This window comes from Lepidothrix coronata, unplaced genomic scaffold (genome assembly GCF_001604755.1).
Source record: "Lepidothrix coronata isolate B3197 unplaced genomic scaffold, Lepidothrix_coronata-1.0 Scaffold50, whole genome shotgun sequence".
Taxonomy (NCBI): Eukaryota; Metazoa; Chordata; class Aves; order Passeriformes; family Pipridae; genus Lepidothrix; species Lepidothrix coronata.
The window spans coordinates 1,502,472-1,516,835 of NW_016690230.1; the positions used below are offsets into that span (position 1 = coordinate 1,502,472).

At 36.3% G+C, this 14,364-nt stretch overlaps 1 protein-coding gene across 4 annotated transcripts in view; it reads right to left on the reverse strand.

Moving 5' to 3' along the window:
* DIAPH3 (diaphanous related formin 3) overlaps nt 1-14,364 on the reverse strand; it is a 210,095-nt gene that overhangs the window by 80,988 nt on the left and 114,743 nt on the right. For all 4 annotated transcript variants that reach the window (XM_017815368.1, XM_017815367.1, XM_017815369.1 and 1 more), the window contains one exon: nt 8,723-8,847. In XM_017815368.1, the coding sequence (XP_017670857.1) occupies nt 8,723-8,847 (125 nt within the window). The remainder of the gene's footprint in view (nt 1-8,722; nt 8,848-14,364) is intronic.

Sequence of the window (14,364 nt, forward strand, 5' to 3'; positions counted from 1 at the left end):
AAGAAGCTCAAAGATTAAATGTTCTACATAGTCATTTCCCTATGTAGGACAACTTCATGAAGTGTTTACTTTAATGGAATGGTAGCTAAACAAATATTTCTGTTCCATTATTTTCCTGCTGTAGAAAAGACTACAAAAGACAAAAAATGGCAATTTTACCTTTACTCTCAATTGCCTGCCTCAACTATTGCAAAAGGGAATTTACTCTATTTGTACACTTTCTACTACAGATTAAAAGCACCATGGTCACTTTACTTTATGAAGCACAGGATTTTTAATCAAGTGCATTAAAATCTACACCAATAGAATAGTACAGGACCTGGCACTTCATCTTACTGAACCTCATACCGTTGGCTTTGGCCCATTGATCCAGCCTGATCAGATCCCTCTGCAGAACCTTCCTACCCCTCCAGATCAACAGCAGATCAACACTCCCACCCAATTTGGTGTCGCCTGCAATCTGACTGAGGATGCACTTGATCCCCTCGTTCATATCATCAATAAAGATATTGAACTAGACTGGCCCCAATACTGGGCCCTGGGGAACCCCACAAGTGACCGGTACACAGTAACAATTTACTGCTGGGTGGTAACTGTTTCACTCTTGAGTTTTTTTGCAATGCACTCCTCTCTCAGCTTTGTTTAGAGGCTGAATCCCATTTGAATTTCACTATTAAATGTCTTTGTGGTTGGTGAAGGTTGCTTTTAAAATATCAAGTAAGAAGTTTATGTGGGATTTTTTGTGATTTAGAATCCATGCCAGAAAGTCACACAATAACGTTCTCATGTACATGCAGGAAAGGAGAAATAATGCACTTTCACAACATTCTAATTGGTCACTACGATGGCTATTAGCTGGGTCTGCAAGGGCACAACAGCCTTCATTATGACAGTCTTGTAAAAAAGGACTAACTAAAGTCAAGATTTAAATGATTAAAGAAGATACATCTTCCATCACTCCTCAAACATTTAATTTCAGACTTTCTCCAACAAGGTTCTTTTGCCAGTACAAGCTTCTTTCCATGCTTCTACTGGCTCCACAAGATGTAGCTTGTAAGGAGCTTCAGACTGCCTGTGCTGACTAACTAGCAACAGCTCAAAGACTGCTGATGCTATGGGCCCACTTTTCTTCTGCATTAATTTGAATCTCCCTTCTTTACTTGGCGCCCAAGATGAGAATAGCACAGCACACAGAAAACTACTCTTTAGACCTGAGACTCTTAAAAATTATTAAGACTCTTAAAAAGCTGGTAGGACAGCAAGGAAAGCTGATGAGAAGTTAGTCTACAACTGCTGCCTAACTATTAAATAAAAAAGGAGTATGAGAAACAAGTCATGACAAAACATAGGTTAGGACCATCAAAAGAAATGTCAGCAGTTCACAAAAACACCAGCAAATCAAAACAACAAAAACAGAGTGAAACCAGAAAAAAGGATTTCTACATCTGTTTCACTTTTTATCCTACAAATTTAGGATACTTATTTTTTGTGATTCTTAGATTATTAACAGAACTTATGGAAAGCTACATGTGTTTTGCAGTTACAAGGCTGCTTATTTCCACAGATTAGAAGGATAAAGGGAAATCAGATAAATGTGTTTTGTTGTCACTATGTATAAGTGCCAAATATCAAACTTTCCAATAGCTTCCCCCTGTTTTCTAGGAAGAAGGAAAAAAAAATTAAAATTATCAGTAAAATATAAACTTCATCTTGTAAATGTCAGAGAATGTTCTGAAAAGAACACTTGGGGAGTGAGGGAGGTGAAAGACAAAATTTCTGTTAAATTCTTCAAGACACAGCTGAAATTACAGCTATGTTTAAGAGTCCATATAAGTTGGATAGTTTATACTGTTAAAAGTGACTCTCCTTGAATCTTTGATGCACAGTTTTAAACACAAAATATGGCACTCTGGAAAGATGTTCTACTGTCTAGTATTTCAATGCTAGACATGATGAATCCTGAGATTTTTATTTTTCATCTGGTGCATTATGGGATATCCCTAAGCTCTTGGCATTCTACTGAGACTGTGCTTCAATTTAGGTATCTTTAATAACTCCTCTTCCTTTTCTCCTTAAATATGGCTTTTGTTAGCCAGCCCTAGCTAAACTGGAGACAACAGGGAATATTACTGAGTACAGCAATCCCAACTGTAATTATTATGAACAGGTTGATATATATGCATTATCAACTACACAATTCATTGGTTTTGGATGAATGAAGACAGAAGTACAGCCGAGCTGCAACACAGGTGGGAAGAAAAGGAAATCAAGAAGTTTGATATTTGTTAACTTTTTCTGAAGTGGCTTCACATCACGGACTGCATTTTTGGACTCATGGGACTACGGATCATTCTGCTAATTAATGGAACGGGAAAGCAATGCAGAGCTGAGACAAGTAATACCTGTGGCAAAATTTCTAACACCTGTATGTTTGGTCCTGCATATTCTGACAGATCTTTTCATACTGAACTGTTTATCTGAAGTTTATACTCATTTTAATACATTATGGTATTTAAAATACTAATATAGTGCAGCATGTCAAGCCAAGTAAAAGCAGCTGTTACCCTAGAAGAGATAATGAATGATGTTATCTCCACCGTATATTTCCTTAAAAGACCCTAATATTCACCACATGCGATATTTTCACAAACTAACCTACATATTAAGTCTAGACAATTGAAAAAGGAATACTGTTCTGCATACGGACAAAAAGATTAGCAGGCGCATAGATGCTGTATATATTTTAGCAGAATCTTCAAAGAGAACTGAGACTGCCACTACACTAGACAACAACAGCCTCCAAAAAAACATGGTAAACCTTTTGAAGACATGCTCAAAAAGACTTCGAGGTCACTCCAAAACATTTCAACAAATGATTTCCTGCTAAGAGCAAGGGGTGTGAATGCTGTAGGTCTCTGTTAAGGATTTCCCATGTTTTGGGAAAACAGTTGCAATTGTCTGACAAATACATGTCAGAGACACTTCTTTTTATATACATATACCAAGGTTCAACAGAAAAATTCTGTATCTGAATATAATAGTTCAAGAAACACTTAGAAATGTTTAGAGTGCTTGTTCAATAATACCTTTTCTTTGATTAATTCCTACTTACCTCTGTGTTATAATATGAAAACAAATTGGCAGGTATTTGTATTACACAAATCTGCTGCACGCAGTGCTTGTATCCCATATATTACAAGCAAAACCAGTGTTAGCTGTAATACATGTGTGAAGTCCAGACCAGATACTAAAGACCCATACATAAAAATTATATACTTAAATTAAATTTACACAGTTAACATCTTGTCCCCCCTCCAAAGAGCAACACACAACCTTTTTTTAACTGAAGAGCTCAGGTCCCGTAATCTTCCAAAGTCCTTAGGATGCAAGGACATCTTACAGACTTCAGTCTGATTACGTTGCACAGGGGGAACTTCAAACTATGAGGTCAATTAAGTAACCGACAGTTTGGGGGCAGCAAGTAGTCTCTTTGCTGCAGTTGAAATGGGTTTCTTGACTCAGGTTAAGTGCTGTTCCTTCCTTCCCTTTTTGCAATGTCAACAAATCAAATTAAATGGCAAGGAAAGAGGAACAGAGAATTGATCAAAAGAAAAGACTTTGTTCCTAGCTGAAAGGCAGCAAGTAATCAACTTATTGTCTCTCAAGAATTAGTTCCATAAGTTTCTGTAAAAAAACACCATCAACTACCTTCACTGATAGGCTCAAAGTTGTCAAGAGTTTTTCAGCTGCTACTTGGAAAAGTCAGAAGATGTGAGTTGTACTGATAAAGAGTATGTTGACTAAATAATTTAATTAAACTTTTAATACACAATTTAAATACTCTCCATAAACCCACTAAATTTTTATTTTTAACGTACAAGTGTATTTTGTTCACTGTGCTTTTTTGGAACATTTCACTTGATGGATTTAATACACTAGATCCATATCAATTAAATATTCTTTGACGCTCCTAATTAAAGGAAACAGAAGAATTGTGATAAAAACTATTATTTCTTTTCAGCTAGCATACGTACGATGGCTGACAAATTAACACAATCTAATATATAGGAAAAATATTCATAATTACAGACTTTGTCAATAAAAGAGTGCACCAACTGTGCATACGTCTGACTTCCTAAAGAAACAAGAATGCTAATCAGTTCATTAGGGGGCTTTGGGTTGTGATATTTAGCAACAGGATGTAATAGCCTGCTTGTCCATGGAGCTTAATTGTATTCAGGATGAAAAATTATTTCCAACAAAGCACCATCCTTTCTTTTTCAGATTTCCTGCTGGTTTCTTTTCATGAGCTTCATGCTTTTCAAGACATCAGCATCACTCAGCTTTCCTTGTCATAGGAATAAAAGTAAAGACAGGTCCAGTTTTCATCATGCTGTGCAGGATTATCTAACCTTTACATCAAACCTTTTCTGCTTCGTAATTTATTGAAGTTCCTGTTTTTCTAAAAGTGAGCTTCTTTAATTAGTGTGTTCACAGACATGACTAGAAACCATATGCAACTTGGCTGTTTTGAAATTACTGCCTGTCTGCTGGGTCAGGTAGTAGGAGAGGGCGAACTATTTCTGTTCATAATATTTACTGTTCAAAATATTGTATTTGAATAGTCTAATACAATGTAATATGTAGTATGGTTGGTGTAAGGACTTAATACAGTTGCTTCTCTCAAACACTGTTCAGGCCACAAAAGGACTTTGCCATGAGATAAGCACAGAAGGGAGCGACAGGATGCCACTAACTCCAGGCCTAGTGGAGGCAAGATCTGGTTGGCACATCCTGAGTAATGCATCCAGGCAAAAATACCCACTATGGCAAACTGTGTAAAGAAGCAACTGCTTGTACGCATATCACCGGTTAAACAAAGATCACCTCAAGTTATGGGACAGATGGCATCTGCAACCACCAAAGCCTCCTCCCATCCCCCGAACATGCCTCTGTGGATACCGGAAACTTGGACTGTAAGTTAATCACTGTAACAGCTCAGCAACTGTGCTGAAATCAGCTCCGACTGGGTAATTCTGGCAGGGGGAAATCACAACCCATCAACTCAAGAAACCCACTGACTCAAAAGAAGAGAAAGACTGAGCACGAGACTAATTAGCGTTAGATGTGAGGGAATAATTTAACCAATAGAATAAGAGAACTATGTAGCCAATGAGCATTAATTCCTTTGTTTGTTAAAATGTATAAACAGTGAAAAGTTTTGAATGACCTTGGGACCCCCACTACTGAGAAGCCCAGGGTGAACTACCACCAATGGGACACAACTGGATCCATGGGAGGTGACTATCCTCTGCTTAATCTCTCTCTGTCTCTCTCTCACTATTTCTCCTCTCTTTCTTCTATTTCTCTCTATCTCTCTACCTCACATTTACTGCTAAATAAAATCTGTATTACAGACTTTAGCATATGGTTTTGTTTGCACCTTAATTTGAGCAGAGGCATCTCCCACTAATCAAATCTTAACAGTTGGTTTTACCTGTACTGATTTCTTATAACTAAGATCAAATATTCATCTTGCCTGTTTCTGACAGCAGTCAATACCCAATGATTAGGGAAAAAAAGAAGAAAACTTGGCAATTATAGCATTATAATTCAACTGATGCAGTATTCAGTTTCCAGCAGTCTCCATGTTACTGATTCTTCTAAGCCAAAGCTACTGCTGGAGCAGTACTGCTACTGCTGCTTAACAGCTTCTGATGTACAATCTTTAGCCAACTATCAAAGCCTGAGATGAAATTCATTCACGTTTTCAGCCTATACAACATCCTAAAAGTAAATTCTACAGTCTGTTGTCCAAGAAAACATTTCCATTACTATGTCTTAACCTGCTGAACAGTATTTCACATGGGATGAACCCTGGTTCTTTATAAGATACAATGAATATACTCACAACTTTCCTTCTGTATGGAATACAAAATTACAAGTACTTACTGTATTTTCTTAACTTTTTTGATTTTCCACCTTCAGAGTTTTAATCTATTGAAATGCCTTATGCAGAAAGTATTGTCAACTGCTGCTCACTGCAACCATTCACTGCCACATCAGCAGGTATACAGCATACTTGTTGAGATGGGGTGATGGAAGAACTGATGATGTAAGAATATTGTTGATTTTTATACCATCTTAAAATGTTTTCTGCTTGCTCTTAACTGCAATTGTTCCCAATTGTTCTAATATAGTGTTTTCCCTCCAGATCTATTACTCTATAATCACTGAAGTTTACTTGCTGCTTTGTCAGCATCTGTCAGTATCTGCCTTTGACATGAGGATTTTTTTTAAAGATATTAATACAGAAAAAAAAAACAATCCATCTTTTACTTAAGAAATTTCTTTACTTGATTCAGTTATGCTCTATTGACTTCCTACCTTTAACTGCATGATATAATAGACCTGCAAGGGGTGGTTTCTCTTTGCAAAACACACACTGACTGTCCCCCATCGTATTTTATCTCCAAAAAAATATATGTTCATTCTGTTTTTATTTAGTCTTCATCAGTTTTCTTGGTAGAGAAGCTGGACTTGCAGATCCTCCTTGCAGCTCTTCTAAAAGAACTTAGGGGCTTCTTTTCAGCTTTGACCTGGTCTAGTGGCAGGTGTCCCTGCCCACAACAGGGAGGTTGGAACCAAATAGTCTTTGAGGTTCCTTCCAACCCAAAGTATTCTATGATTCCTTTCTGTCTTGGGCTACTTTAGTTCATGTAAGAATCTGTAGTCCATTTTTTTTTCAAGTGTTTTGTGACCACTGGTTACTCCTGGGGATTTATTGCTATTTATTCTATATTAAGAAAAAAAATTCTACTAATTCTTTCATTTGACATCATCCTTCCATTCAAAATATTACACAGTAGGATCAACTGAAGTTCTCCCTAGAGAAAACTGATGCAAAAACCAAATTTTAACTTTATGGCTATGGCCTACATCAAAACCATTTTGGATTACGTGAGCATTGTTGGTCCCTTCCAACTGAAACAGTCTATTCTATTCTAACGGATTAAGAAGAGCCTGTCCTTTCTCATAGGTTAGATTTTTTAATAGGCCCTTCCCATTCTAACTTCCTAGACTACATGCCATTTTCTTAACAAAGCATTATTCTCTGAAAATTCTCTGAAAGCTCTCATGGATATATTTTCCTCTAACCTCACGGCAATATTTTACCTCTTGCCTTCGGGTTCCATCTCCTAGTTCTCCTATTATGCTATCAGTTTCCCTGGGAACAAAACTTGCATTTCATACTGTAGAGATAGCATGCTGGTGGGCTACAACATATCTTGGAAAAACACATTGAGCTGGTAAAGAAAAGTCAGCAACAACAACAATAAACAGAATAACCTCAACAACAAAATACTCGACCTTACAAAAAATTAGTAGCAACACTGAAAGGTTAAGATAACCCATACTGTCCAGAGAAGGCCTGAAGCTAAGTTGCAAACACTGGTTGCAGCTAATCTATATAATAATAATGGCCAGTCTTCGCGAGCGAAGATTTGGGAAAGGTCATTAACCCTTCGAGCCTGCACAGTGGATTTTTTAGGTGAGACACAGCTTGCGCTGAACTGAGCCCACCCTTTAATCCTGAGGTTCATCTGCCGGGGCCAAGCAAACTTGGACAGTGGCAGTGAGGTCCCCAGGACGTAGGTTTGTTTAGAGTGACCTTCTCTTAGATGGATTGCCTTACAAGGCTGACGAGCTCCATCTGCCCGGGGGGCTGGGAATCGAACCCGGGTCGCAGCGGTGAGAGTCCTGCACCCTAACCACTAGTCCTTCCTGCATCAGGGCCAGTTTTGTCTTCATTAGATTAGCTGCACTTGGGGCCTCTGGTGCAGCTAATCTAATGAAGACAAAACTGGCCCTGATGCAGGAAGGACCAGTATATCCACTAGGCCTCAGAGTCGCTTGCCATCTTTTATTTAATAGTAATCAAGAGGACTGTGCCCTGAGTCCCCCGGCCTTTGTATGTAACAGAGTAGTCTTCCAGATAGGTAATAACCTAACCATGTCTGCAGAGCAAATTTCAATCTGTCTGCTGATATTTTTGTTTCCAGATTAGTCTCAGTGCCAAGCATATATGATCAACATTTGCTAGGGAGGTTTAAGTGAAAGAATGGTTTTTTTCTGTTTAATTAATTATCTTCAGGTCACAGGGTGTTCTTATGAAAGAGAGAGGCAGTGAAGTAGGTGGCAGGATTTGGAATAAATAGTGAGAAAAGGAATTTTGGCAAAAATAAGACCTGAAAACACTTTGTGCGCTATGAATCCAATTTCTGAAATAAGAGAAATCTTCTGGTTTTGTGGTTGCATGTACAAAAACATTCACAGTGGTAATCCATACACTAGAACACAAATAGACACAAGGTGACAGACATATTTTTCTAAGATGTTCTGACATCAAAAAATAATTTAACACTAGAGTCCTTAACAATCCTATTATAACTACTTTTCACTAAGTTGTGAAACTTATATACAGAGTAAAATCTGACAGTAAGCATTTTTCTACTCATTCATTCCTCTACAGAGGAATCTTTTAATTGGACTCTTCATATCTTTGAATTTCTGAGAGGGAAAAAAAAGTTAGATTTTTCAAAAACACACGCCACAAACTAGACAGAAATTATGCAAAGAAATTTAAAGTTTAAAGCAATGCAGTTAAATTACTTGGGGATTTTTCTTCTGTTTTGTTTTTTAAGAGTATTCCAAAGGATATTGACATTTTTGCTATAAACTTATCATGCTTATCTTCAGGAACTGGAAAAGTCTGCAAATCCTTCTCAAGCTGTTGGAGTTGCTTCTCCATATGCTTAAGGCTCTTCTCCAGGTTTTCTGCTGAGACTAAAATACAGAACATTCATTCTGTTAACATACTAAACAAAAATCATGGTTCGCAAAATACATGAGTTAAATACATGAGTTAAAACCTTACCCAAATCAGCATACTACATTTTTTAATTCTGAAATTAAAGCACACTAAAGAAATTACAAAACGACAGGGTCACTCTACAATGGTCAGCTCCCTTCACTTATTCAGTTGCCTTTTCTGATTAGATGTATGCTGCTTGAATGCTGCATTTTGATTTATCTTTATGCCTAAGGTTTAGCATTGCAATTAACAGTCTGTTTTAAATAACCTGAGGTATACAAATGCCAGTCTATCTCTTCTAATTAACCAAAGGACAAGTTCTGAAGCTATTCTAAGAATCACAAAGCTTTTTTCAATCTCATTCTGTTAAAACAGAAAAAAAGAACATTTGTAAGGACAATCATGAAGGAAGAGTCTCAAAACACAGAGAAAATGGGGCTATTAAACACCCATGCATGAAACCCAAAACTCAGTTCCCCAGTTTGAAAACATCTGTGGTAAAAAAAAACAGCAGAATTTGTAAGAACGAAGGTGCTTGCCAAGCACTTGAGAGAGTACAACAGAGCAATTCATGGACTTTAGAAAAAGAAAGGAGTAGAGCTGAAACATCAGGGATTTACAGAAGGATGTAAAAAAGGTGCAAATTTTTTTTCTTCAGGAAAAAAGAAATAAAACTTTCATACATTTGAATCAATGCATGCAAAGTTGAAGGGTTGATCTGTAAAAGTTGATTAAAATATCAGGATCACAAGAGTAAACAGAGGATAACTCGTTAGCGTGTATTCTATCTTAGAGCTATATTAGTGCAATCAATAAAAAATTATTTCCCGATTGCTTATGAAGTCAACTTCACATTTAAATCTATTCCATAGGAACAATAATAAAGAGGTAAGAAGACTGTGAATTCTAGTCTAATTACTTTTTTAAAAATTATTTTATTCATAATATACTGTATCTGTAAAGATATAGTTACTTTCAACTTCATTTAAAAAAAATCTCTGGAGAAAGTCTGTGTCCCTATGATGTTACTAGAATCTGTAGTGTATCCGTGATTTCATCTACTGAGTAGCGTTATGTGATGGAAAATATAAAATACAGACAATGAACACATCCTTTTTTCATAGAAGCCTGACGGAGTCCCCAAACTACTAGAGTAAAATGTTGCATAGCAACTACAATCCCATTCATTGCAGAAAGGTTAACACAACTATAAAATGATCCATGGCAATCTGTTAAATTGCTAATGCAACCTAAAAGAAGGAAAACAAAAAAGCCCAAACAATGTGCAGGCAATTTTTCAAAAGAGGGAATAAAAATATATGTTCATGTTATAATTTATAACTCTTCATTTGCTTTATAATCACCATTTTTAAAAGTCTCTGGTTACTCAAAAGCACTGTTTCCCAACTGTATATTAGAGTTGCATATTTTCATGCAGGAACCAGTCATCCCAAATCATCACCAGGTAAGTCAGCTCTTTTCAGTAGTTAAGAAACTGCCTTGCTTGGGAAGCAAAGCTACAATTGGAAGCTGACAATGTTAACTAAGATGCATTTCAGTTTTCACTGGTTCCAGAAACACACCTGATTTTAATATAAAGTCATACTTCTGCTGTCATAAGAAACCTTTGAAAGTTAGGCACACACAATTTTAAGATACTGATTTACTTAGAAAGCTGCTAAGAAACAGAATACAACTTGTGCCTAATATAACTATTGATAAGACTCTTCACAATACCATTAGTCTTGAATAAGGAGTTCACAGCATAAATTAGTGATATACTTACAGAATATCAAAATGATGAAACACAGCAAGTACACACGTTTAAAAACAATATAAAAACCCAATCCACCAAAAAATCCTATACATCAATTGCAGGTAGTAGCTGAGTAACAGGTACAGTCTTTTACCTAGATAAAAAGCTCAACAAAACAGCTCTGTGCCTAGAGCCAATTAACAGGTTCTATACAAGAAATTTTTGAGTTCTTGCTTCCAGCAAAGCCAATTTTTTATTCGAGTACTTCAGTTCTTTTGACACTGAACAGTTACATATTTTGTCAAGAATCTTTAAATCTCAGTCTTGTTCTGAAGAGTATTTTTTTCCTCTGTCATGATCTTAGGTTGTTCTTCAACTTAAGAATGGAACATTTCTTTGATTTCAGCAGTGCACAACTATTAGATATATTTTCCTTTAAGACTAGCCTCTCCTTCTTTAAGACTCTCCTCAAGGAGAGGCTAGTTCACAATATGCTGCTATTAAGCTTGGTATTATTGTCTTTGCAGCTTTCAATTTAGTGAAAATAGATGGAAAAAAAAATCAAACCCGTAAATATAGCCAACTCTTCCATAAAAAGATCACATGAAATACCTGCCAACCTTCCCGTTTTGTCCCTCTAAAAGACATGGTATAAAATTTGAAGAGACATAGAAGAAAGGGAGTTTTTTTCTTCTCCTGCCAAACTTTGACCCCTAAGCCAGATTCAGAAATAAACCCAAGCCAAACTGAAGTGTGCAACTCACATGCTAGTTTAGAAACAAAGTCAAAACCTGTGTTTTTGAATATTAGTGAGCCCACAAAACCAAGCTGTTCATTGACTAAAATGCACGTGTGCCTAAACAATCCCCTACTTATATCCTCTAAACTCTCATATCCCTTTTTCAAAACGGCTCCTGATATTTTTATAGGCAATAATTAGATTTCCTCACTGTCTGCTTTTTATGGTTATAACAACTTTGTTGTTAAAGCTTCCTCTCTTGAATCAGGTTTTTCAACACCATAATTATTGCAGAAACCTCTTCACCTACTTCTGTTTTAAAATATTTCTGCATAGTATTTCAGGTGATGACTCACTATTACACTGCATTACTATTTCTACAGTTTTCCTCAGAATACCTTACCTGACTAACTTACAATAAAACATTCTTTTTTTCTTGACCAAAGCTCTTATTACAGTATCAAGATGCATGATCTTGTACTTCATGCTATCAAATTTCTTTTACTCTGCTTCCTCAGGATTATTCAGTGATGACAACCAAATGATACTCTCATCTGGCAAACTACCTAACCCTATGTCAGACACACTCATTGGTGAAATATCACAATTTCATAATTTTTTAGTCATATTCCTTTTAGACAGGATTTTGTTTCTTCTACTTTTTAATCTAATAAGTAATCTCCCATTTTACATAATATCAAGTATTTTACTGAAGTCAACACAGATTTCATGGGACTGAAAAAAATGAAATTAATAGTCAAAGCTAGCAGATTAGTCTACTACCAATAAATTTACTTTCATTTTATGCTACCATCATTAACCTCCATGTTTGATTATTCTTTCCTCTATGAACTTTGATATCAGTAAAGTCAGATAAAGAGATGTGGAATTGCCCAAATCATGCTTTTCTCCTCAGTTTCTTAAATATTCTGCAGTCACACAACATCATTATAGCCACAGTAAAACTTGGTAAAAAATGTACTTAGCAAACTTTTAGTTTTAACTCAGTTATGTCAGAATGCAGAAAATCAAACTGGTATTTATGAGAATACAGTACTCTGATTTTTTTCTTTCAACAAATTTCTGTGGAGAATTTTTGCTCTCCTCTTCCACATTCCCAAATCATTATTCGAGCTTAAAATTAAAACAGTGTTTCATTTAGTTTTTAGACTATACCTGTTTTGTCTTAAACACTAGAAATAATTCTCTAATGTGAAGCAGTACTTCCCGTGTGCTCTCTCATTTCTATTGTTGTAAACCTTCTGCTACTTTTTGCATCAGATTTTTCAGCTGATATTTCAGAAATCCTACATGCTGCTGTGTGACAATTTGCTTGGATGTCACAATCTCCTTATCACGAGACTCTTCCTCTTGCCTACAGGTGTTTTTCTTCCCTTGTGCTATTCTGGTCCCTTTATTCTGAGTGAGTGACAGTGATAAGCTGACCTCTAGTCCCATACAGAAAACTATACCATATTATAAAAAAAATTCTGGAAATATACTATTGCTTTTGCCATGCAAACTTCATAGTGGACTGATGGAGTTTACTAACTAATTCTCTAAAATTGTCAGCACATTATTGATGTAGCATTTAAAAATAAAGTTAAATGACAAAGTGTAGCCAAAAAAAGTTCAATAACCAACAAAAAAAACGCCCACCTGTATTTTTGGGTGGATTTAGAGCACTAACAAAGAAATATTCCAGAGGCAAAATATTGGAGGTTTCTGTAAACACCAGCAAAGATCTAAAATATCCATTGAAATATCCATTAACAGTAGCATAAGATCCTGTGATATACTGAGTGTCACACAGTGCTGAAAATACAATATTTATGCTTTATTTCTCCCAAAATGACGATTTCACTTGTCTCTATAGCCATTTTCTGGCTTTATTGCCTCTTTTTCCCCCTTTCTTCCCTGTGTGTATGTGTCCAACATATGCATACAAACGGCTTTTGAGATCCTTTTTTTCCACTGGCTCATGAGCCCTCAGACACTCCCTTCTGTAGACATAACAGACTTCAGCTGCACACGTGAAAAAAAAAACAGCTCTCCAAGCAGAATTTAATTAGTTGTCTCCTATTTTGATTTCAAATATGAACACACTAATGTAGTGTAATTGGTAAACAATGTAGAAGCATTTTTGTACCCAGTTCACTAGTAATAATATTAATATCATAGGCCTTGGACCTTATGCCAACTGTGCCCTATACCACCTACACAAGAGTCCTGGCCTGTTGGACTTGTTATACTTCGAGTATATCGTGGGTAAAATGCAGTCTGACACCACATCTCTTTTTATAATATAGCGTTTAAGCTCAGAACTTGAAAATATGGGAAAAAGCTGAAAACAGAAACACTTGAATGACAAACAATTCACTGATGGTCAGTTATTTGTCATCAGATTGTTACTGAAATAAAGAAGCAGCTGCTAAGGCAAGGAGCAAAAATGGCCAAGCAACAGGATACAGCACCTGGCCCAGCACAGGGATCAATATCTCCCAGTGTTGCACAGTATATAGTGATATGGTACAGTGATGGACTAAGAGCTGCCAAGAGCTGAAAGCATTTTATAAAAGAAGAAACCAAATTCAGAGGAGGGAAGGAAAAGAAGACCCTTGCATCAGTTGCAGCTTCCCTCTCTGAAGAGCTCTTGAGCCTCATCACCTGGATCCTTGGGGACCCACAAAGTACTGTGCTGCATGTTGTATATTCACAGCTAATTTATGGTATGATTGTTAATAACTAACTGCTTTGAATATGCAGTGAGAGTGATTAATACTGATTCAGAATGAACCATTAGCATGAAATGGTAATGAATATCATTCTAGTGAAGTTTAAAATAAAACTTTAAAAGTCACAAGATTATCAGTCTTCTACCCAGTCTCATCACTGTAAGATCAAACTCCCTGAAGTGTAAAGGTAGCAAGACACATAAGTCTACATATACATATATATGCATTTGCAGCACTTCTCTACTTGTTAAAATTCAGC